The 26,179-nt window shown below is 39.2% G+C and overlaps 1 protein-coding gene across 3 annotated transcripts in view; it reads left to right on the top strand.

Moving 5' to 3' along the window:
* Window positions 1-887: 887 nt before the first annotated feature.
* Window positions 888-26,179, top strand: part of LOC124622487 (RWD domain-containing protein 2A) — a 121,593-nt gene continuing 96,301 nt past the window's right edge. For all 3 annotated transcript variants that reach the window (XM_047148199.1, XM_047148200.1, XM_047148197.1), the window contains exons 1-2: window positions 888-1,401; window positions 1,488-1,910. In XM_047148199.1, the coding sequence (XP_047004155.1) occupies window positions 1,135-1,401; window positions 1,488-1,910 (690 nt within the window). In that variant the 5' untranslated portion in view covers window positions 888-1,134. The remainder of the gene's footprint in view (window positions 1,402-1,487; window positions 1,911-26,179) is intronic.

Genomic DNA, 26,179 nt, shown 5'->3' with positions numbered 1-26,179 from the left:
TGGGCTAGCATACAGGAGGTTGATGGTTCGATCCTGGTTAGAAGCATGTGTTTTTTATTTGGTAAATGTAGTCCAGGTGGTACAGTATCTGGCATCTTAATCATCAACAGCAATTGAAACAGGTCCTCTAGAAAACATTTGCACTTATGCACTACAATCGTAAAAATGGAAGATTGGTCAGCTTTGAAAGAAATCCTATCCACATGATGGGCATGAATATATTCTCACAACTTCATCTACTAGATGCGAAACCTGTTTTCTTTGTAGCCTACTCTAATGGTCCCATAGAGTTGTATCAACAATTATTCTTGCCTCGTTCATGTCCATTACATTTCGTTAAGGCCTTACGTTGCCAGTAGGACTAGCGACGTGCTTCGCGAATAATATCAAAAATCGGTTATCATTTGTATGTGTTATCACCATGGTCGCACTAATTATGCCTTTCAACAATGAGTCTGGTAACCGCATACTGTTTACTACGTATCTCAGTGCATAATTATTATTGTTATTATTATTATTGTTATTATTATTATTCCATCAATGGGATTGTGGAAACATCACGTCTATTACTGTTAGGGAAACAGTGCAATTAGAACTGAACATTTCACGATTAGTAGTGTCGGGATGAATCATGCAGAACAATATCTACCAGAGGGGGAAAGCTCTCATGAATTGATAAATAAATAAATGAAACGTTCATTGGATAAAAACCTTGTAGGCTAGTATTTTGGAAGATATACATGTCTGTGCTTGAGTACATTACCTCTCCCAGAATTGCAGGGTAACTGGTCGAATCATGATCCATAAACTAACTGCTTTGCTATCGGAAAGAGTGGGCGTCAACTGCATCCTGTGAATATCTTTCAGAGCAGGTGTAAATATTGTTATTCGCTTTGGGAGGAGTTGTGCGTGGGTTGAAGTGCGACAGGCGTATGTTGTCGCGCGGCTGATAAATGTAGTGGCAGTGTATACATTGTGTTGTCAGTTACTGGGATTAAGCTATCGCATTCTATTTGTTTAGTACTTCCCAGGTAATTAAGAGACCGTAAATGGATATATGCTCTCCACGTGGCCCTATCGTTAACCTCAGATTTGTTTACAAATTGCGGCTTGCGAAATTTATTCGGTATAACTATGTCTTGTGATTACGATGACAGCGAGTTCTTGGACTTTAAAGAATTGGAAGAACAGATAACTCAGATAGTAGATAATGGAAACCTCGAGGAAATGCTTCGCATACAACTGTCGGAGTTTGAAATGTTACAATCCATGTTTTCAAATCCAGGAGAATTTTGTGTGGATGACCCAAGCGTTATAGCCGATATAAATGAGTTTGTGGACGGAAGGTGTTCTATCATTCCACCTCGTTTAGATTTTAGTATAAATTTATTTATAGATATGGTACGTACCCACATTTAAAAACGTTAGTTCTTAGCCAGCTAGAAGGATGTAGCCACATTATTTATTGTTACTTTTCTTTCTTTAAGGCCAAGTTCGAAGTCTGTGTGAACCTCCCACACGATTATCCAGCTACTGAGCCAGATATTTTTGTGAGAAGTGACAAACTCAGCAGAAACCAGCAACACAGTTTAAATATTGACCTTAGCAAATTTATTGCTGATCTTGATCGAGGTGAAATCTGTATCTGCTCCGCAATTTCTTGGCTTCAAGAAAATGCTACTCATTATTACGTTGCAATTAAACCAGAACCACAAGTGAAAATATGCGAAGATGAAGATTTGTTTACCCGGTACTGGATATATTCTCATCACATTTACAGTAAAATAAAGAGGAGAGAAGTATTGGATCTTGCTCATGAATTTAACATCACAGGATTTTGCCTTCCTGGAAAACCTGGAATTATTTGCGCTGAAGGTTCCTCTATGGATTGTGGTGAATGGTGGCAAAAGGTAATTTGTAAAAAGTAAACATTTTAGTTCATGTCATGTGTGAAACAATTTAAAGTGGTGAATTGTTTTCCTTTACCCACAGTTCTCAAGTACTGACTAGTGTATTATGTGTAGCCTATTGTTCTTCACTTCCACTTGCTAATGAAAGTCCTTAGCAAAACATTAAAACCTTTGAACTAAAAGATGCAGAAAGGACATATCTGATTAAAGCAAAAATTTTCAGTGGGCACGAAAAAAAGTCTTGCATACTTTGATACACTAAGTTAGCATGTGAAACTTTTTTGCAGCTTTGCAATCACACATTGTCACAATAATTGAAGGAAAACTACTCCGACATGTGATGTATCAGGCAATTGTTGTGTATTACTTGTATTGTACCTATAACCATTTTGCAGATTATAGTGTGTGTGATGAAATAAACTGTCAGAAAAAGCATTTATAATATTATTTCAAATGATATAATTAGGAAGTGATCAAAACTAATAAGAATCTTCAGAAAAAACTTACGAATATGGTAATTGTGGGCAGTTTTTCTCCTTGTTCACAGTCCTCTTCTTCTGTGTATGTAGTGGAGCATTTGAAAAGTGTCTCATTAAACTCACTGTATTATGCAGGAATAAGTTGTGCAAGTTTTTGCAGGTCCTTCACCGGTTTTTCAGTAGTGGAACACTACCAGTTACAAATGATTTCTCATGAGGTAGACTCAGAGGGATATTGTAGCAGTTCAGAGAAAATGCGTCCTTGGGTAATCCACCAGTGTACTCAAGAACAACAGCTTTGATAATACCTACCCCTCAGTTGGTGAAACATCAGAAGAATCATCAAACAAAAGTCAGCCAAAGAACACAAGAAAGAAGTCTACAGGCAATTTGTCAACAAGTGACCACAAAAGCCTTGACACTTTTGTAATTTTATTTTCCTTACGAATACCTTATCCTGCTGTAGTATCTGATGCACACCTTTTTGTAGCACCTGAGCCACCATTTCTTGAAAGCTAGATCATTGCCTGAATTCCCCACTATGATGTAGAAATGTCCAGACACTGTCTTTTTCATAAACTCACAGTGTCCTTCCACTGTATGTATTATATTACTCTTCCTGGAGAGCCGTTTAATAGCCCCAAAGCCCCTTAACTTGGCTGAAACGAGTGCTCTCATACAGAGAAATAGTATGTTGCAGTTCGTGATGTATTGTTGTCAACCATACTAAGCAGAAAATGAATCATGTGTGATGCAAATTTTATAATTCCTTTCCCTTCCAGGTTATATAATCGTTCCCTGTTGTTTTTAATAAAATTTCTTCAGTTCATCTGTTTATTAGTCTTTCTCTTACCACACACCAGTTATTCTCCATTGGGTAACATTTTAATAAATTTAATATTACACTTTACACAATAGTAACAGCAATAAGGGGAAAAAAATGATGTACATGGATTCAAGTGAACCACAACAACATTTTACTTTGCAGAAAGGGAACAGTTGTGCTAGATATGTCCATTCTGCATCTTTTATGATAATCGACAGCCGATGAAATCGAGTCCCAATGAGTATATGTGTGACAGTTTTACATAGTGCAAAGAGTTGAACTCAGCTACAAGTTTATGCAAATAAAGGAAATTTTCAAATTTTGTCAGATATGCCCTATCTGCATCTTGTAGTAAGTTTTCCCTGCCACAAAAATTAAGATTGTGCCTAATTCTCTCAATAACAAAAACTTCCACAGGCTTGATGTCTCGAGTAAATTACCAAAGTCCTATTCTGTATTCATGTATTCAGTCACATATTAGATTATTATAATTAAATGGACAGTGCTCAGTGTGCTGCAGTGCTGCCTGTATACATTGCAGGATGCTGAAACATCGTAGGTATGTTCATTTATTGTTGCACTCAAAGAGTGTGCTGAAAAGCATAGTAGCTTCACTTTCTGCCACTGAGTGAAAATATGGCACTGTAAGCAATTAGAATGTGATATAGGTGCAGGAAAAGGGGAGGAACAGTCAAACACTTAATGGTAGTTCAGTACATTTATTAGGATACAGTCACAAGTGACAACATGTGTTCAGTATGGTCTCCTGACTCAGAAACATCCTGTTCCTTAACATGGCATGCTTGACAGTTGCTTTCAGTGTATCCAGTGCAGTTAGAATGCCATGTTGTCCTTCAAATCAGGAAGAACCTGGGCACATCCCTAAAAGACACAGTCTTTCAAATATTCACACAACCAGAAGTCATGTGGATTTAGGTAATGGGCCTGGAAGTCCACACATCTTGAAATTTGATGTCTTTAATTATATTTGGTAGAAAATCACTGAGCGAAATACAGTATATTGGAGTAAAAATAACTTATTGCTCCATTCTTTATTGCAACTAAAAGTTACACCGTAACAACAAAACAAAAAAAAGATATAATTTTATAATGTATAATGTCATGGAACACAGCCACACACTGAATGAACATAAATATTCTGGCGCACTCCCACCATGAAAACTGAAAATGAATAATAAAAAAACACCTCAATACGACAAGCTCACTGCTGTCGACACACCCACTCTTGTTTTATTGAGTTTCTTTTGAGGTCATTGACAGAGCTTTTCTGTTTGATATGAATTAGTCTGTAATTATAGGTTTTGTGAGTAAGTATGCCAACTATTTATCAGAATAAACGTAATAGACATCAATCTCATTATTTTCAACATTTTCACGTTTATAATGGTATTTAATGTCGCTGCACTTGGTGTGTTTGTGATGTTCTGTGTTTTTAATCAGGCAATAACAACATGGAATGTTGTAGGTTTGTCTAACTGAAAACCAAGTTCACTGAGAAAACCGCACAACCAAACCACTTCAGTAGCAGCATCTGAAGCTGCTATGTATTTGGCCTCTTTTGTTGATCTGCTTACACATTTCTGCCGACGTGAACACGATGTCAAAGGCCCACCTGCTAACAAGCTCACATAGCCTGTTATTGACCGACAAGTGTCACAGTCACAAGCAAAGTCGACATCTCAGTAGACCTCCATTCCAATAGAGTCATCTTCGTACCTTATGGTCAGGTCCCTGGTCCCCTGTAGATACTTCACAATCCTTTTAACAGCATGCCAATTATCGAGATCCGGATTATGTAAAGACCTACTCACTATGCTCACAGTGAACATAATGTCGTGTGACTAGGGCCTCCCGTCGGGTAGACCGTTCGCCTGGTGCAGGTCTTTCGATTTGACGCCACTTCGGCGACCTGCGCTTCGATGGGGATGAAATGATGATGATTAGGACAACACAACACCCAGTCCCTGAGCGGAGAAAATCTCCGACCCAGCTGGGAATCAAACCCGGGCCCTTAGGATTGACAGTCTGTCACGCTGACCACTCAGCTACCGGGGTGGACAGTGAACATAATGTCTGACTGTGAGACAGTTGCTGCAAACATTAAGCTGCTGACTGCCTGCCGATAAGGTTTGCTTTCCATCTCCTTTACCACTGTGCAACCTGGCTCCAACATCAAAAGAAGTGGAGTTCGGTTTTGAATCATCCATGTTGAACCTCTGGAGTAAACAATTGATGTATCTCTGCTGGCCTATATAGATTTATTTTGTAGAAGGGCTGAGTTCAATTTCCAATCCACAGAAGTATCTTCCATTGTCCACAGTAATTTCAAACATTGATCCCAGTGCTGTCAAAACATTTTCCAGTATTTTTGGAGACTTACAAATAAGCAAGCCATCATCCACATAAAGTACCAGGTAAGCATCAGTGCCATCTGTTACAGCATGGAAAACATATTTGTCTGCATTCATTTGCATAAAGCCAAACATTTCTGATTCCAACGATGTGATGATTTGTTTGAGTCCATGTAGACTCTTCCTCAATTTGCAAACATTATTTGGGCCTTCTACAACAAAACTTTTTGTTTGCTCCATGGGAACTTCTTCTTTCAAATCCCTATTCAAGAATGCAGTCTTAACATCGAAGTGCCTGATTTCCATATCTCGTGGAGCTGCTATGACTAATAAAACTCCTATTGAATCATATTGGACCATAGGAGAGAATGTGTCTTCATAACAAATGCCTTCTTGTTGTGAATAACCTTTTGCATATAATTTAGCTGTAAAGCGGTCAGTTTTTCCCTCAGAATTCTGCTTCACACAATAGATCCACTTATATCCAACTGCCTTGCAGTTGTGTGGTAATGGTACTAGGTCCCAAGTTTTGTTCTTCTTCAAGGACGTCATTTCCTCTTCCATTGCTTGTTTCCAATTTGATGACTTTTTCGATGCCATTGCTTCTTCAAAAGTTTGAGGTTCAAAGATAATGGCTGAACAAGCTATATCTTGGTCCCGAAAGTGAGCATGAGCTTGCAGATTAGCCCGATCTCTCAGATTCATCCTTTTATTTTCTTTCATTTGTTCGCCAGGATCATACTATTCAGATTCCTCTGAAACATCTTCTGTAGGATGGTCTCCCAGCTAAAATTCATTACATCTTTTTTCTTGTGTAAGCTATGGGTTTGTTCTTCATTAAAAGAGACATTGCAGGAGATTGTAATATTCTTTGACTCAGGATTGTAGAGGTAATAATTAGTATTATACCCTTCATAGCCAACCATGATTGATTCCTTTGATTTACTATCCCATTTTGATCTAAATTTATCAGGAATGTATACATATGCTGCTGATCCACTTTCTCATGTGTCCTAAAGAATATGGCGCAACATTGTCGTTTGCTTTACATAGTCGGCCATGTAAGATATATATATATGCTGCACAGTTTACTGCCTCTGCCCACAATTCGTGAGACAAGCCAGCACTTAATAACATAGTGCATGCACACTCAGGAATGGACATATTTTCTCATTCAATTCAGCCATTCTGCTGTGGCGTATAGGGCTTGTTTTCTCATGTATCATACCATTTTGCTTGAAATAATCTTCAAATTGAAATTTCCTGGCAGATTAAAACTGTGTGCCGGACCGAGACTCGAACTTGGGACCTTTGCCTTTCGCGGGCAAGTGCTCTACCAGTGCGAAAGGCAAAGGTCCCGAGTTCGAGTCTCGCTCCGGCACACAGTTTTAATCTGTCAGGAAGTTTCATATCAGTGCACACTCCGCTGCAGAGTGAAAACCTCATTCTGGAATCTTCAAACTGCTTATTTATGAATTCAGTTCCATTGTCACTTCTCAGAACTTTGATTTTGTTTCCAGTTTGTCTTTCAGGCAGTCTCTGAAATTCCAAAAACACATGGAAAGTATCATGCTTACTTTTAAGAAAATACACAAATCTGTATGATGCGCAATCATCCTTGAAAACTATGTACAAGTGTGCACCTCCAAGAGACGATTTTCTTATCCATCCATTCAAATCTACATGAATAAATTCACCAGGAACTTTCAATCTTGATTCCAAATTTGAATTAAAAGATTTTCTTTTCATCTTGCCATACTGACACGGTTCACAATGAAGATTTTTCAGCTTTCTTCGTGTTGAAACCAGATATTAAGTTCAGATCACCCATACTGTTGAGACGACTGAAATTAGTGTGTCCAAGTCTCTCATGCTAGATCATGGTAGAATTCAGGGAAGCAGGATTTGCCTGCAGTACATCTGGACATTTAAACAACATTTTATAACACTGCTTGTCCATCTTAATTCCTGCTGCAGTTAGACCTGAACTGTGAACTTCCATTCTCTTGTCATCAAAAATAACTTTCATTCCTCTTTTGTGACTGCTACCGCAGAAAATAAATTTTTCTTTGCCTTAGGAATACATAATGTGTTTTCCAAAGTGTGATGTTGCCATGTGCCATCAACTAATGACAATACTTCAATTGATCCAATGCTTCTGCATTGACGATCGAGTTGCCTCCAATTTGAACAAGTGAGTCATCTGACTGAATTGGCTCAATGTATTGGACCACTCTTTGTGCGACGTCGTATGTTATGATGCAGCACTGTCAGATAACCAAATGTTTTCGCAACCTGGAGCAAAAACATATGCATGTTCTGCACTCAAAGCTTTGTGCTCAGACGTATCAGTTTTCATATTAAGTTTTGCTAAAAGTTTTATGCACTCAGGTTTAAAATGTCCCTTGTTGTGACAATAATAACATCCAAGTCTTTTCTACTATGTTAGATGCACTGTTGTTGCCAGTAGTTGAACTGAACTTGGGTCTTTTGTCCACATTAACTACTGCGAAGGCCGTTGAGTTTTCATCTCATTGTAAAAGTTTTTGTTCTTCTTTGAATAACCTTACAGTCAAATTATTGAACATTTGTTGGTCTTCAGCACATGAGCCCAGGCAGCTTTGCTGGCAAACTTCCCAAAATTTTAGCCATTTTGTCAGCTTCTGTAACAGGTTCCCCAATATCAGCTAAAGCTTGTGCCAAGGACTCAACTTGACTGATGGGTTGTGCGATTGTGTCTGATGGTGTCGTTCTGTAATCAGAAAATTTCTACTTCAAGTTCATTTTAGTAACTGCGGACTGCTGTTCATGAATAGTCTTTAGTCTGGCTCACATTTCCACTGCATTTGTGCACGTCATAACAGGTCAAATTCCATTGCAGTAGATAGAATGAGCATTGCCTTCGCATTCATTTAAGTTGTCCCAAGCGGTTTGACTCTCACCAGTTTCATTTGGCCTCGGTTTCCCCTCGACGATATCGAGCACTTTTTCAGCACAAAAAATAATTTGCAACTGATATTTCCACATTTGGAAATTTTTACCATCAAATTTCTGGGTACTGTACATTTTCAATTTATCCATCTTCGTGTGGGCTGAATGTAAGTCAAACTTATAATACTCAGATCAAAATGAAAACAAAGGTTTTCCACAACAGACCAGTGAAATATGACGCTTCTAGAACTTGAGCATCATGGTTCACACAAATAAAACTCTAGTAAAAAGCAGTGAATTCACAGAACCTGATGTCTTTAATTATGTTTTGCCAGAAAATCAGAGTGAAATACGGCGTATTGGACGAAAAATAATTTATTGCTCCTTTCTTTATTGCAACCAAAAGTTACACCATAACCATAACAACAAAAATATATTTTTATAATGTCTCAGAACACAGCCACACACAGAATGAACATAAACATCTGGCGCACTTGCGCTAAAAAAAAAAAAAAAAAAAAAAACCCCTCCCCGCATCTTGCATGAAAATAATGGTGTGGAAACAGTTGTGTTCTTGTAAAGCTGGGAACATGTGTTGCACACGATGTCTTTATAATGTGCTACTGTCCATCTAAGAGCCTCATGAAATGTCAACTCCTCACAGAAAAAAGGACTGAGATTGAAGGAGCTTTTGAAACCACATCACACAGTCACATAATCCCAGGGCATTGGATAGTCCTGCACAACATGTGGCAGAGTAGGACCTCATATATAACAGTTCTGTGCATTCACAGCACCATGCAGACTAAAGTGTGCCAGCATCATGTCATCCATTTCCATGTGCGCCAAAAAACAAAGGGCAAAGTCACACCATTGAACCCTATCTTGGGGTTTGCTTTTGTGCATATTCTGAGTCTTGTAGGGATACCAGTGTAAAATACACTGCAAAATCTTTTGCACTTTTGACCAGGGGAGAGACAATTCGTATAACGCAGCTCCAGCACTGGCTGCAGAATTTGGGGCATGTGCAGCAGGGTCAGCTATAGCTACAGCAACATCATCAACAACTGCCATGGGAATGGGCCACCTCCCACTCCCTGCTGCACCACCAAATTCACCTGTTTCTTCAACTTTCTTTATCATTTTCTTTAGCCCATTTATTGACATGGGGTCTCTTTATAGCTGTTTCTTCTGGCAGTATTCCCAGAACACAGCACTGCTCTTGCTACCATTCTGATAAAACAACTTTACCGGCAGTGCACTGCCTGTCTCTGTAGCCATTGTGTTTGGTATGGAACACTTCAACATTGTTAAACCTGTACACCAACAGTTACTTTGCAAAAGAAATCACACACAGTGCCATGCAACAAACAACATATTGATGTCAAAACAGGAAACATTTCACATTATGATGGCATACAGCACCATATTTTCACTTGGTGGCAGAAAATGGAACTCTTCCCCCCTCCCCAAGCACACCCAGTGAGCACATCAGTTAATGAACATATTTATGATGATACAGCATCTTGCACTTCGTACAGCATGTACTGCAGCACTCGGAACACACTGTCAGTTCAACTATCACCACACAGTACAGTACATCAGTATCTCAGGGTATATCTTCAGACAGGCTGAAATATACTGCTGTCAGATGCCTTTACAAGGTAGATAGTAAGACAGATATTAATAACTACCAAGCAGTCTCAATGCTTACCTCCTTTGTGATTGTACTGGAAAATACTGTTCATGCAAGAACAATATCACACACATCCAAGAATAAGATGTTTGGATTCAATTTGTATTTCAAAAACATTTCCCCACAAAAAGTTTTTTTTTCTGTGCATTAATCAGATTATAAAAGAAACTAACTGTTTTCAACTGGCTTTTTACAGGACTTGTCAAAAGCGTTGTAACTACCAATTTTGTGAGTGCACCACTTCATAGTTCACACGTGAAGTTTGTGCTTGTTTCAGCCACAAGAGGCCACCTAGCCTGTTAATATGACAGCAGCTTTGTGCACAGCCTGCTGGCTGCACCCCCTATTGAAGCTAATGAAAATATAGGCTGGATTGCCAGCCTCCGCTGATCGCTTGAGTGTTCCTAATTATATTGTATCTTGTCTTCCATGTGTGTGTACTGTTTGAGCAATTAATTGCAGTGTTCTTAGGTTACAACATTATTTGGCAATTGTATGTGCTCTAAAAAGATTTCATCTTTTTCTGTATAAGTCTAAGTTTCACCTCGTTGACAGATCACAAACCACTGGAGTCTCTTTAACTCTTTGGCATCCTTACCAGACAAAGCTGCACGTCACTTACAGTGGCGGGCTCTGTTCCTGTCACAATACAATTATGAGATACATTTTCAACCTATGGCACAACATGCAGATGCTGACACCTTGTTGTGTTGCCAATTGGTCCAGATCCAGAGTTTGATAAAAAGGAATAGCTTTGTTTTCATTTAGATGTGGAAGCTCAAAATGTTGCAGATCGTTTTCCTATTACTAGCACTAAAATTACAGAAAGGAGCTCTAGGGGCAGAGAAGAGCCATAGGTATCTGTTGCAATGTTTACGCTACTGCAGAAACAGTGGTGCCACCAGTGCAGACATTGACACCATTTGTGCCAGCATGATGTAACTACCAATAAGTCAGAAGCCATCTTTGGGCTATATAAGGACACCCCAGCTGCAATTTTGACAGTCAGTTGCTCCTGACAAAGACAGTGATGAAAATTGAAAGCTCGAGGTTTTACCTTGAACTGATGCAGTAAGAAGTTGGAGAATGTTTTATACAATAGTGCCATCACAGAAGACTTCATTCTCAGATACCTGAGTTGGTTTTATGAGAGAGCATTACTTCAACACTTTATAAGGAGTATGTCCGGGGATAGTTTGCATCAATCTTCAAGCACCTGCCAGTTACAGTGACATAACCCGTGGGTCAAAAATCTACGACAATTCATGCTCCCCTTCTTTGCATACATTAAGGATGATCCCCTATAGGCATTTTTGGTATGGACCCCATGCTCCTGAGAAATATTCTAGGACAGGTCTTAAGAATATTTTGAAAGCAATGTCCTTTGTACTGATTGCATGCTCCCAGTGTCCTACTTTCGTATGACATGCAGCATCTGGCAGACGAAATAAACTTTGTTCCTTTCTGGGTGTGTGTCCTTCTCGCAACTTAAAGTATAACCTGTGAATACATTATTAATTAATGTATTCTAGTACAAAATATTTTGAAGCTTACAATTTATTTAGTATTGTTACAAAAATTAGTATGTGTCTCAAATTGTGTTCAGTCAGCTCAACATCCACCAGAAGACAAAATTCATCTGCTTCTGTATTTCTCATTATTATTTCAAGACAACTGAAAATGAGACAGCATCATAGATAAAATTGCCCAAGTGAGCACCTAATCAATAGTAAAGGATATCTAATGAGAAAAAATAAAGGTGAAAACACCACATAAAACCATGAAACCAAACAGAAAGAGTTATGTCGCAGTCGGCAGAGGTGTGATGTACTACACTATCAATGAACTTAGTCTGCCACCAGCTTTACCTATGACTGAGTCTAAGCGATATTTCCATTACACACACACACACACAAAATTGATGATTGCATGGTGCCTCAGGACATATCCTGTCAACTGATCCCTTCTTTTAGTTCATTTGTGCCATAAATTTCTTTTCTTCCCATTTTGGTTCAGTACTTCCTCATTAATTAATTAATTGATCCACCCATCAGATCTTCAGCATTCTTCTGTGTATCACATTTCACTCCTGTACAAGACTACACTCTAGGCAAATAACTTCAGCAGAGGCTTCCCAACATTTAAATTTGTATTATATGTTATTAAATTCCTGTTTTTCGGAAATGCTTTTCCTGCCGTAGCCATATTGCATTTTATACCTTCTCTACTTCGGCCATCGTTAGTTATTTTGCTGGGCAATATTCATATGCTACTCTTAGTGCCTTATTTAGTAATCTAATACCTCCAGCATTGCCTTATTTAATTTGATTAGGTTTTAATATTCTTGTATTACTTTTATGATGCTCATCTTATAACCTCTTTTTGAGACACTATCCATTCCATTCAGCTGTTGTTCTCTCTGATAGAATTACAGTGTCATGAACAAAACTCAAAGATTTTATTTCTTTTCCCAAACTAAAGTTCTCTTTCCAATTTTGTCTTTGCTTTCCTTTACTGAGCTTAATGTGTATATTGAATAATATCAGGGACAGGCTACAACTCTATCTCACTCCCTTCATAATCACTGCTGCCTTTCGTGTCCTTCGACTCTTATAACTGTAGTCTGGCTGCTGTACAAGTCGTAAATAAACTTTTGCTCCCTGCGTTTTATGTAATGTTAATGTAAAATGACTTATTCTACATCATTACCATTAATCAGACATATGATCCATGGTACATGAAATTAACTTAAGGTTTCTCTAAGCCTACACATGCTATAAAAGTAGGTTTGCTTTTCTTGACTACGTCTTTTAAGATAAATCGTAGGCTCAGTATTGCCTCATGTAATCCTACATTTCTCTGGAACCCAAGCTGATCTTCACACAGGTGGACAAACTCTAATATGTTGTAAAACACTTGCACTGTACTCCTCTCTGAGGACATTTCCACTGAATATTTTCTAGCCATCTCATTCAGTGCACACACACCATATTTTGTTTCATTATAAAATTGTGCAGTTTCTGGAATTCTATTCCAGTCATTCCTAATTATGCACTTGAATATGTGTTCAGAGAATAAAATGTTTTTTTTTTTATTTTTGCGTTTTGATAAACATACAAGACCGTGTCTCCATACTTCATCACAGCAGTTTCATATAGTGGTGCTTACGACCACTACATACAAAAATATCACTGCCAACCAAAAAGCACACCAGCTACTGCTAAATGGGAACCCCAGCCATAAATCCAAAAAACCAAAACTACGAAGAACTGAGCAAGAGGAAAATAATGACTTTTCACCCCCATTTACAATGGATGAATTACAGAAGGCTTTTAAATAGAGTAAAACTGATAAATCAGTTGACTTGGACAGCATAGCCGATGGAGGCTACAGAAAAATGGCCTTCTCCAGGGAAGTGTGTTGGCTCCAGCTTTGTTCAGTATATACACTTAACGGCCAACCTGTAGTCCTCAGCTGCAGGAGTTTCTTAAGTGCTGATGTTCTCACTCTGGCAGCCCAAAGCACAAACTTTTAGTCAATAGAAATCATTGGAAAGAGTGCCGTTGAAGATCTGTCAAAATATTTCAGAATAAATCAGCTTAAACCAAACCCATCAAAGACACAAAAGAGTGCTTTCCATCTGAGAAACAGGGTAACCACCCACAAGCTAAAGATAGAATGGTCAGGGGTTAAATTGGAACACTGTGGCACTCTAAAATATCTAGGAATAACACTAGACAGATCTCTGATGTTCAAAGACCACAGTATCAATTTCAAATCAAAAGTCTCCACCAGGAACAACCTACTGAGAAATCTGACCAGATCACAGTGGGGCAGCCAATCTGAAACCATTCGAACTTCTGCAATGGCATTATACTACTCCGCTGCAGAGTATGCCTGTCCTGCTTGGTACAAGTCAACATATGCCAAAAACGACACATAGGCTGCTTGAAGTTAACTCCAGTTGAATGGCTCCACCACCTTGCAGGAATTGCACCACCTCGTGGTCGAAGAGAGATGGCAGCAAATAGAGAAAGAATAGAACTGGAGCAAAAAAAAAAAAAAATGCGTCTCATGGCGGGGCAATGAGCCTACCCACTACAACAAAGGTTAAGAAAAAGTTTCCTCAGAACATCAGACAAACTAACAACCATTGATGAAGAAGCCATCTGCAACTGTGGAGGGCTGAGGCATCCCAGGCTCCTGGCTGGAAAAGATTTTCAGACTCTTTACTGCATGGTCATGATGAGAAGTGGCCTGTATGGAAGCCCTTGAATAGGCTGAGGTCAGGAGTGGGCACATCACTCGCTAACGTGGCAAAATGGGGATACACTGAAGAAAACGAAACCTAATGTGACTGCAGGGAAGAAGAGACTATCCAACATATGCATCAGTGTTGACTGTGTCCAGCCACCTGCACAGATGATGACCTTCACCAGGCAACTGAAATGCACAGGAAGAGGCCAAAGTTTGATCAAAGATTATGTAAACTGTGCTGATCTGCAAACAGTTGTAGAAACTGTGTTTTATGTATGTATCTGATAATAATAGTATATCTAAAAACAAAGATGATGTGACTTACCAAACGAAAGCGCTGGCACGTCGATACACACACAAACAAACACGAACATACACACAAAATACTAGCTTTCGCAACCAACGGTTGCTTCGTCAGGAAAGAGGGAAGGAGAGGGAAAGACGAAAGGATTTGGGTTTTAAGGGAGAGGGTAAGGAGTCATTCCAATCCCAGGAGCGGAAAGACTTACCTTAGGGGGAAAAAAGGACGGGTATACACTCGCGCGCGCACACACACACACACACATATACAGACACCTGTGTGTCTGAAATGTGTGGATGGATATGTGTGTGTGTGCGAGTTTGTTTGTGTGTCTATCGACGTGCCAGCGCTTTCGTTTGGCAAGTCACATCGTCTTTGTTTTTAGATATATTTTTCCCATGTGGAATGTTTCCCTCTATTAATTCATCTGATAATAATAATAGGAATAGATAATACAAATATTAAAGAAGAACTAAAAGAAAAATATAGACAAAGACTAACAAAAATACCGAAAACAGAATTGACAGCAAGAAACAAGACAAAAGCTATAAATACTTATGCTATACCAATATTGACCTACTCATTTGGAGTAGTGAAATGGAGTAACACAGACCTAGAAGCACTCAATACACTTACACGATCACAATGCCACAAATATAGAATACATCACATACATTCAGCAACAGAAAGATTCACATTAAGCAGAAAGGAAGGAGGAAGGGGATTTATCGACATAAAAAACCTACATTATGGACAGGTAGACAATTTAAGAAAATTCTTTGTAGAACGAGCAGAAACTAGCAAAATACACAAAGCAATCACTCATATAAATACATCGGCTACACCACTGCAATTTCATAACCACTTCTACGACCCTTTAGATCACGTATCAACAGATACGAAGAAAGTAAATTGGAAAAAGAAAACACTACATGGCAAGCACCCGTATCATCTAACACAGCCACACATCGATCGAGACGCATCCAACACATGGCTAAGAAAAGGCAATATATACAGTGAGACGGAAGGATTCATGATTGCAATACAGGGTCAAACAATAAACACTAGATATTACAGCAAGCATATTATTAAAGATCCCTATACCACAACAGATAAATGCAGACTTTGCAAACAACAAATAGAAACAGTGGATCACATCACAAGCGGATGTACAATACTAGCAAATACAGAATACCCCAGAAGACATGACAATGTAGCAAAAATAATACATCAACAGCTTGCCTTACAACATAAACTTATAAAACAACACGTTCCCACATACAAGTATGCACCACAAAATGTACTGGAGAATGATGAATACAAATTATACTGGAACAGAACAATTATAACAGATAAAACAACACCACATAACAAACCTGACATCATACTCACCAACAAAAAGAAGAAATTAACACAACTAATCGAAATATCAATACCCAATACAACAAATATACAAAAGAAAACAGGAGAAAAATTTGAAAAATACATCCAACTGGCTGAGGAAGTCAAGAACAGGTGGCATCAGGATAAAGTTGAAATTATACCAATTATACTATCAACTACAGGAGTCATACCACACAATATCCACCAGTACATCAATGCAATACAGCTACATCCAAACATATATACACCTACAGAAATCCGTAATTATTGATACATGTTGAATTACCCGAAAGTTCCTAAATGCAATATAACATATACCGTACAGTTAAAAGGAAGTCACACTTAATCAAGGTCCGCGTCACTTTCCATTTTTGACCAGACATAACGTCTGAGAAAAGAAATAATAATAATAATAATAATAATAATAATAGCGGTGCTTTTGAAATTCTTATTGATGGGGATTCCCTCTTCTCTAATGCTTAAGTATACCCATTAGGCTGGTACCCATATTCTCCAACATTTCAGCCAGGTGTCAAAATGTGAATAATTATGGTTGTCACCATGCCTGGCTTTTGGTTTCTGTACTGGGAAAGGTTGCAACATTTATTGATCGCAGCTAACCTAGACCTTGAGCTACATCATCACACCCTAGCCAAAAGTTGTTCGTGTATTGTCTTTCCATTTCGTAATCAACTGCTAAATCACATCAAAAGCTAACTTTAAGATAAACTCTATAGGTAGCACATTTATTCACCAATGTCATATTTTCCGACAGTTTATCACAACAGATTGTACTAGAATGTGCAATTTGGAGATATATTTAATGTGGGTATGTCAGCTACACAGAATGCTTAATGTTTTTCATGTTTTCAGTTCTAAACCTGAGAAGTTTGATATTTTGTGTGTGTTCATTTGGGGCATTTATTGTGAGCAAGCTCTTAGCACATATGCATACATTTATTCCCATTGGTTTTATTGCAGAAAATATCTATTCCAAGCCCCACATAGCATCATTCAAAGGCACCAAATCATTAGCAGATCGATGTGCTTGGTCCTCCACTTGCTGGTGATCTTTATGATTGGGAAACAGATATTTTTGATTTGTTCTTAAGATTTGTATACAATGGATGGTAAATTGGAGGCACAAATGGAAGTAACTGCTGCAGGTTTTAACATTTCTCTGTTAGCAGGTGTTGACAATGCATCCAGCTGTATTGTCGCTGAACTTTGCAATTGTCGGTTCAATCATCTTAAGTCAATGGAATCAAAATTAATGTCGTCATTGAGGGCAGTAGTATAAAATGTTCCATACAGGAATGATCTGAAATCAGAAACTCATGATATATGGTCTTCTGTGAGGTGTACTTTACAATATATGTCCAAAACTTAATGATTTTTTTCTGGTTCCAACCTTGATGTTGTATCCTTTACCAGGATACAGATTAACTGGCTGTTTTTCAAGGATTTCCTTGTGGAGTGGGGGAATGGCCGTGTACGTAAAAAACAGTATCCCATTTGAGTCCATAGACATATCACGGCCCTGCACTGAACAGATATTTGAATGTTGGGCAGGGACAGTTGAATTTAATGAAACTAGCAGTTGAATTTAATGAAACTAAACTTCTAATTGTTATTGTTTTTAGCTACCCTTACTCTGACTTCAGAGCATTCCTGCTTAAGCCAGAGAGGTTCTTGTCTCACTTTATAGGAAGTACCAGAAATTAGTTATATCTGGTGACTTCAATATTAATTTTGTATATGATGGTGCAAGAAAAAGGATGTTGGTAGATCTCCTGAATTCGTATTATCTGATGCAGATACTGTTTTTTTCAACTAGAGTGCAGGGGAACAGTAGCACAGCCATAGACAATATTTTTATTCATTCTTCATTACTGGATGGGCATTCTGTTAGTAAAAGGGTGAATGGCCTTTCAGACCATGATGCACAAATTTTAACACTAATATGCTTTTGTACTCAAACAAATGTCACATATAATTACAAATTATGTAGGAAGGTTAATCCAACAGCAGTAAAGATTTTTTAAACCTCGTCAAGGAACAAGAGTGGTAGGATGTTTATGGTGCCGATAACATAGATGACAAATATAATGCATTCCTTAACACATTTCTCATGCTCTTCGAGAGTTGCTTTCCATTAGAACGTTCTAAATGGGGTACTAGCTTTAAAAGGCTGTCTGGGCCTCTGACTAGTGGGATAGGGATATCTACATCTACATCTATACTCCGCGAGCCACCTTACGGTGTGTGGCGGAGGGTACTTATTGTACCACTATCTGATCCCCCCTTCCCTGTTCCATTCACGAATTGTGCGTGGGAAGAACGACTGCTTGTAAGTCTCCGTATTTGCTCTAATTTCTCGGATCTTTTCGTTGTGATCATTACGCGAGATATATGTGGGCGGTAGTAATATGTTGCCCATCTCTTCCCGGAATGTGCTCTCTCGTAATTTCGATAATAAACCTCTCCGTATTGCGTAACGCCTTTCTTGAAGTGTCCGCCACTGGAGCTTGTTCAGCATCTCCGTAACGCTCTCGCGCTGACTAAATGTCCCCATGACGAATCGCGCTGCTTTTCGCTGGATCATGTCTCTCTCTTCTATTAATCCAACCTGGTAAGGGTCCCATACTGATGAGCAATACTCAAGAATCGGACGAACAAGCGTTTTGTAAGCTACTTCTTTCGTCGATGAGTCACATTTTCTTAGAATTCTTCCTATGAATCTCAACCTGGCGCCTGCTTTTCCCACTATTTGTTTTATGTGATCATTCCACTTCAGATCGCTCCGGAAGCAGGAATTATGTCAAAATGTTGGAAGTAGTCACAATCAAGCTGCAGTAGCCCTTTACAAACAGTACTGTAAGGTGCTTAAAAATGTTATTAGGAAGGCAAAGAGTATGTGGTACGCAAATAGAAAAGCTAATTCACAGGCTAAAATTAAAACCATATGGTCAGTTGTAAGGAAGTGTCTGGTCAGCAGCACAAGGTCAACAATATAAAGTCAGTTCATAGTAAAAATATTTCTATTACTGATAAATCAGATATATGTACAGTATTTAACAATCATTTTCTGACCATTACTGGTGAATTAAATAAAAATTTAGTTTCTACAGGGATCATATAACTCTTACCAAGATTGATGTCTGAAATGCTCCTCTGTGCACAGACAAGGGGGAGATTGAGTCAATAATTAAATCACTAAAGACTAAGGGCTGTCATGGATATGATGGAATGCCTAGCAGAATATTAAAGCACTGTGTAGCATATGTTAGCCCTGTACTTAGCCATATTTGTAATTTTTCATTTAGGAATGGTCAGTTTCCTGAACGATTAATGTACTCAGTAGTAAAGCTGCTTCGTAAAAAGGGAGAAAGGGATAATGTAGACAATTTTAGGCCTATTCCTATGCCATCAGTGTTTACTTAAGTTATTGAAAAGGCTGTGTATGTAAGGATAATTGATCGTTTTATATCACATAATTTGCTGTCAAATGTACAGTTCAGCTTTAGAAGTCAGTTTAACAACTGAAAATGTTATATTCTCTTTTCTCTGTGAGGTACCAGATGGGTTAAGCAAAAGGTTTCGAACACTAGGCATATTTTTTGATTTAACTAAGGCATTTGATTGTGTTGATCACAAGATATTGCTCCAGAAGTGGGACCATTATGAAATATAGGGAGTAGCTCGCAACTGGTTCACCTCTTACTTTAGCTACAGACAGCAAAAGGTCATTATTCGCAGTGTTGAGAATGGCTCTGATGTGGGGTCTGAGTGGGGTGCGGCCAAGTGGAGGTGCCCCAGGGATCAGTGTTGGGGCCACTCTTGTTCCTTATTTATATAAATGATATGTCCTCTAGTATTATGGGTAACTCTAAAATATTTCTGTTTGTTGATGACCCTGTCATGCAACATTGGCTCGGCTTCAAATAGTGCAGTTCATGACCTAAGTTTCTGGCTTGTAGAACATAAACTGATGCTAAATCACAGTTAGACTTAGTTTTTACAGTTTCTAACACACAAATCAACAAAACCTGATGTTTTAATTTCACAGAATGGGCATATGATTAGTGAAACGGAACAATTCAAATTTCTAGGTGTTCAGATAGATAGTAAATTGTCCTGGAAAGCCCACCTTCAGGATCTTGTTCGAAGACTTAATGCTGCCATTTTTACTATTCGAATGGTATCTGAAGTGACTGATCATTCGACACAAAAATTAAATTTGTCTACTTTGCTTATTTTCATTTGTTTATGTCATATGTTGTTATATTTTGGGGTAACTCTTCCCATTCTAAAAGATATTTTTGACTCATAAACGGCAATAAGTGGTGTAAGTTCGCGAACCTCTTGTCGACCCCTGTTCACGAGTCGGAGTATTTTGACATTGGCCTCTCAATATGTATATTCCTTACTGTCATCTCTTGTTAACAACATTAGCTTATTCCCAAGAATAAGCAGCTTCACTCAGTTAATACTCTTGTGCAGAAAAGTGTGCAGTATTCTGCTGCGTCCATTTTCAATAAGCTACCACAAGAATTCAAAAATCTTAGCAGTAATCCACATGCTTTCAAATCAAAACTGAAGAGTTACTTATGGCTTGACTTTTTTTGGGTTCATAAACATTTTATTTTTATTAGTTATTACTTTTTTCTTTTCTTTTATTTATTTATTGTTCCGTTGTTGTAATTTCATGTACTGACATGTTCCATGACCTTGGAGATTTGCTCCCCAATTTGGTCCTACAGAACTTGATTTGTAAATAAATAAATAAAAATAAACTAAAGGCAACAAGGATCATTACAGACAGGAAGTTACCTTAAATGCCTCAAGGAACCATAAGTATTGGCATTTTCACTGCCAATCTGCATATTATCTCCATTCTTCCTAATATGTTCATATTCTTCCAGTCTTCTAATTTAATGGTTTGAATGCAAAAACATCTTCTGTGTGCCAGATTCCAATCCATCAAATCATATGATGACAACAGTATACAAAACATTTGGAACCAAAGACCTGTATGTGCACTTGTATCTCTTTGCATCCAAAAAGTAAACATGTCTTGTTAACAATTTCTTCATAAACAGCTAAGAAACAGTTCAGATCACCCAATGCAGCTATATCCCTTTGGTGCCAAAGAGATTGGTTCTTCCTCTACAGTATTGTACATATATCTCCATATGTTTGATTTTGTCATTTACTGCCCTTTGCTTCTCACCACCTCAATTATGATCAAATCAAGCAGTGATATGGAAAACAATCTTTGTTGGTCCATATCCTCTAGTATGTTGACACAATGAAACAAAGAGCTCTTGTATGTATGTAACATCTAATATTGTGGAACATACTTTTATTAACTTGATAAGAATGTGAAAGTGAATAAAAGAAATTCAGAGGGAGCAGGAGGCAAACCCGTGAACTTCAATTCCATAACTCTGCAATCCACAGCTAAATCCACTAAACTACCGTGATTTCACAAGCTGAGGTTGTCACGGCCCAAATGCCGATATGTCATTAACTGTCATTTGGTTATAACAAAGCATACCAAGAATAAGTTTTTAATACATCTGCAATGCGACATTGCCTCGAAATGGGGTACTTTCATTACATGCAAGTTACAGTATAAAAACAAGAAAATTCTTTAACCACCGATTGGAGCTTCCCCATCATTTTCTTCCAACAAATTGTACCAATAATGATACATTTAAAAGATCCTCAATGTGCAAGTGCAGTGAAACACCATTTATTCATAGGACATAAGTTATAATAGTGTATAAACACAGATAAACAGGTTGAAGGCTTCTATCCAGCCACTCATTGACCAGTCTGCTGCGATTGTAGAGGATAGAAAAAGGAAAGCCAGAGTTTTAAATTTCACGTAGGCCTATAAGAAATTATTCACACTGGAGAATTGTACAAACATACTGTCATTTGACCATCACACAGAGTTCCATATGAATGACATCATAATAAGCATCCCTGACATAGAGAAACAACTGATAGAACTGAAAACAAATAAGTCACCAGGTCCGGATGGAATCCCAGTTCATTTTTACAAAGCGTATGCTATGGCATTGGCCCCTTACTTTGCTTGCATTTATCAAGAATCTCTTGCCCAGTGCAAAGTCCCAAGCAACTGAAAAAAAAGTGCAGGTGATTCCTGTGTATAAGAAAGGTAAAAGAACAGACTCAAAAAATTACAGGCCAATATCCTTAATACCGGTTTTCTGCAGAATTCATGAACATATTGTCAGTTCAAATATAATAAATTTCCTTGAGACAGAAAAGCAGCACAAATCAGCACAGTTTTAGAAAGTGCTACTCATGTGAAACTCAGCTTGTCTTTTTCACACGATATCCTGCGACCTATGGATGAAGGGTAACAGGCAGATTCCATATTCCTGGATTTCTGAAAATCATTTGACACAGTGCCCCACTGCAGACTTTTAATGAAGGTAATAGCATTCAGAATAGGATCCTTGGTATGTGATTGGCTGTAAGACTTCTGAAGAAATTGGACCCAGCATGTTGCCTCTGATGGCAAGTGTTTGTCAGAGACGAGGGTATTGTCAGGAGTGGCCCAGGGAAGTGTGATCGGGCCCACGTTATTTTTCGTATATGTAAATGATCTGAAGGGCAGGGTGGACAGCAATCTGCAGCTGTTTAGTGATGATGCAACATTGTCTGGGAATGTGCCATCCTGACCATAGGCATCAGCATTCATCCTTCATTGGTGAAGCACCAGGAGACTAGCAAGTCACATATTTAGCTTTTCTGTTTAATTCTTAAGTTAGGAAGATGGGTAGGGCATGTGCATGCTGTGTGTGAATGCAGGAGAAGATGGGCACAGTTTACGAGCAGCTGAATACACTTTTAGCAATGATCAGCTATCAGCTATCTGCAGCTTTCTGCCTCGGAGTGTAGCGATGGCGAAGCATCTGGCGCGATACATAGGACACCTCAGGTGTTACTTGATTCACCCACTGGCTCTGCTGATAAGGTACCTTGTGACATATCCATAGAAGGGGATCTGCAGTCACCACAGACTCAATTGTGGGTTGTAACAAGTCCGCGTTGCTCGATGCAGAAAGTCAATGTAGAGGCTGGTCATCTGGCCTTGCCCATTTATTCTGTGATTTTACAGACGCCGCTCCTTCAACAAGGTCCCAACTGTCACATAAGGAAAGGAGTTTATTAGTTATCAGGAACTCCAACATTAGACATGTTATGGAGCCCTTAGGGAAATCACATCCAAGGCTGGAAAGCAAGCCAGTGTGCACTTGGTATCTCTGCTGGGGGCATCATCCGAGATCTGAAGGGCAACCTGCTGGTGGCAATCAAGCATACAGGGTGCAGTCGTCTTCCAAGTTGTGGCTCATATCAGCATCAATGATGTCTGTTGCCTTGGCTCTGAGGCCTTCCTCAGTTTGTACAGGGAGCTGTAGGAAATGGTGAAGGCTGCTGGCATCATACATGGTGCACAAGCAGAGCTCACAATTTGCAACATTGTACCCAGAGCTGAGCGGGGACCTTTGGTTTGGACCCAAGTGGAGGTCTCAGCAAAAGCTGCATTTGTTCAGTGATAGTCTTGGCTGCATATTTCTAGACCTGTGTTACGGAGTGAAAAATTGTAGGACTCCCCTTGATAGGTCAGCAGTGCACTGCACGAAGGAGGCAGCTACCCAGGTATCTACTTGAAATTCACTCAGACTGTGAAGTTATTTGGACTCATTGTAACAGGTCTTGGTGAATTCAGGTTAATTATCGGATGTTTTTACCAGCCATTCAATCCACTGTGACAGTTTTAGAATTATTCAAAGAATGTGTACACTCAGTAGTGCAAAAATAGCCAAATCATGCAATATTTGTCGGAGGCAATTTAAGCCTACCAATTGTAGGTTGGGTAACCAGAAGATTCATTGCAGAGAGTACGGACAGACAGTCTTGTAAAGTACTTTTAAACATGTTTTCCAAAAGCTGCTTCTGCAGCTACCTTGACAGCTCACAAACAATGGAAATATGTTAGACCTGGTAGCTTCAAATAGGTCTGGCCTTATTGGTGGTGCTAGTATAGTGGCAGGAATTAGGTATCATATCATAGTGATGATAGTTACTAAAATTAATAAATCCATCAAGAAAGCTAGGGGAGTATTTATGCTAGTAAAAGCAGATAAGCAGTTGTTAGCATCCCACTGTAGAGTGTTGAAAGGTTAGGGCTATTAAGTTAGTTAAAGGTAGTAGGAGTTTTACAGTAATGAAGTTAGTTAAAACGTGAAGGAATACTGACAGCCAGAAGTCGTATGTGTTTTACATTATGTTGTACAGCTCAGTGGTATGGTACCATGACCCAAGTGGGTCAGTGGAGCTCCATGTTAAACAACACAAAGGAGAACACTGTGTCACCAACCAACGCAGAAGGTGACAAGAAGTAGTGCACCACATGCTAGGGCGTCAACATCGAGTGTGATAATTGGGTCAGTTCTGTCAGCAGAGCTACATCAGAGTATTACACCAACCTACAGGGGAGGAAGAATCAGACATCAGTACCAGAAAGCCGTATTTAAGGACCAGTGGCTAACTCATCATCGACTGTGTGAGGCATTGGAGTGATACAGAGACAGTGTCATTCAGCACTGCCAACAGTTCATTCATCACTGTCATTGCAGTCATCATAACAATCATGTCGTAATACATGTCGCCTTCTAGGAGGCATCGGAGTGACACCATCACTGTAACCATCACAGTCACTGTCGTCAAATGCCGTCAGCAGGCAGCCGTCTGTAATGGGAGTCATCACCGGGGTTGCATTGTGGTAATGCACTGTTGCCATCATCCTGGACCTTGCCTCCACAAACACCAAGACTGGGATTGGAGTGGAGGACCATGGCCTGCCGACGCCAGACAGCCACTGCTGGGGATGGTCGCTGAGACAGTGCACTGACCTTTCCCATTGCCGCCCCCCCCCCCCCCCCCCTCCCCCTGAACACAAAAGAGGTCTGCGGCGAGTGGTTCCAGCTGCTGCAGTAGGCCCAGCAAGGCCATAGTTCCACTGTCTCTGCAGCAGGTTCCAGTTACGCCAGCACAGTTACAGTTGTAGCAATGGACACGTGTGAGGCTGCCTTCGTTGCTGCCGAGACTGTTGCAAGTGGAAGCAAAACCTGGCCACAGGGCCAACAACCACTGTATGCAGTTGATGAAGTTATTCTGTCATCAGGAACCATCCGTGTACACACCCTCCACCATCCTCTTATCATGCTCAGCAGAGAACTCACATTCAAATCTTACGACAGGCCATTGAGTCCCATACCTGTTTACACCAGACAGTGAATGGACATCAATTAGTTCCAATACGATGGACATAAAGGAATTATGGGAGACAGTGAATGGACATCAATTAGTTCCAATATGATGGACATAAAGGAATTATGGGCGAAGTTTAAAGTGATCGTTAACCAAACTCTGAAGACATATGTGCCAAGTAAGTGGATTGACAATGGAAAAGATGCTCCGTGATTTAATAATCACCTCAGAAAAATGCTGTGGAAGCAGAAATTGTTGTCCTCTTGGTTCAAAAGAGAATGCGCAAATGTTGACAGGTGAAAGTTGGTAGAAATTTGTGAATCATTAAAAAGATCAATGCGTGAAACATACAGCAACTTCCACCATCATACCTTAGTGAAAAATCTTGTTGAGAACCGGAGAAAATTCTGACCATTCGTAAAATCTCTAAGCGGGTCAAAGGCTTCTATCAAGTCACTTGTCGATTAGTCTGGTGTGGCAGTAGAAGGCAGCAAAAGGAAGGCTGTAGTTTTATATTCTGCGTTTAAGACCTGGTTCATGAATGGGAATCATATAAATGTACCGTCGTTGACTGTCCCACAGGCTCCTACATGGGGGTCATAGAAATAGGTATCCCTGGCAACTGAAAGAGTTGAAAACAAGTAAGTCACCAGGTCTAAAAGGAATCCCAGTTCAGTCTTACAGAGCATAATCTGTGGCATTGACCTCT

This window comes from Schistocerca americana, chromosome 7 (assembly GCF_021461395.2).
Source record: "Schistocerca americana isolate TAMUIC-IGC-003095 chromosome 7, iqSchAmer2.1, whole genome shotgun sequence".
NCBI classification, from domain to species: Eukaryota; Metazoa; Arthropoda; class Insecta; order Orthoptera; family Acrididae; genus Schistocerca; species Schistocerca americana.
The sequence above is the reverse complement of the archived record's forward strand: the minus strand, read 5'-3'. Positions and strand labels throughout refer to the sequence as shown.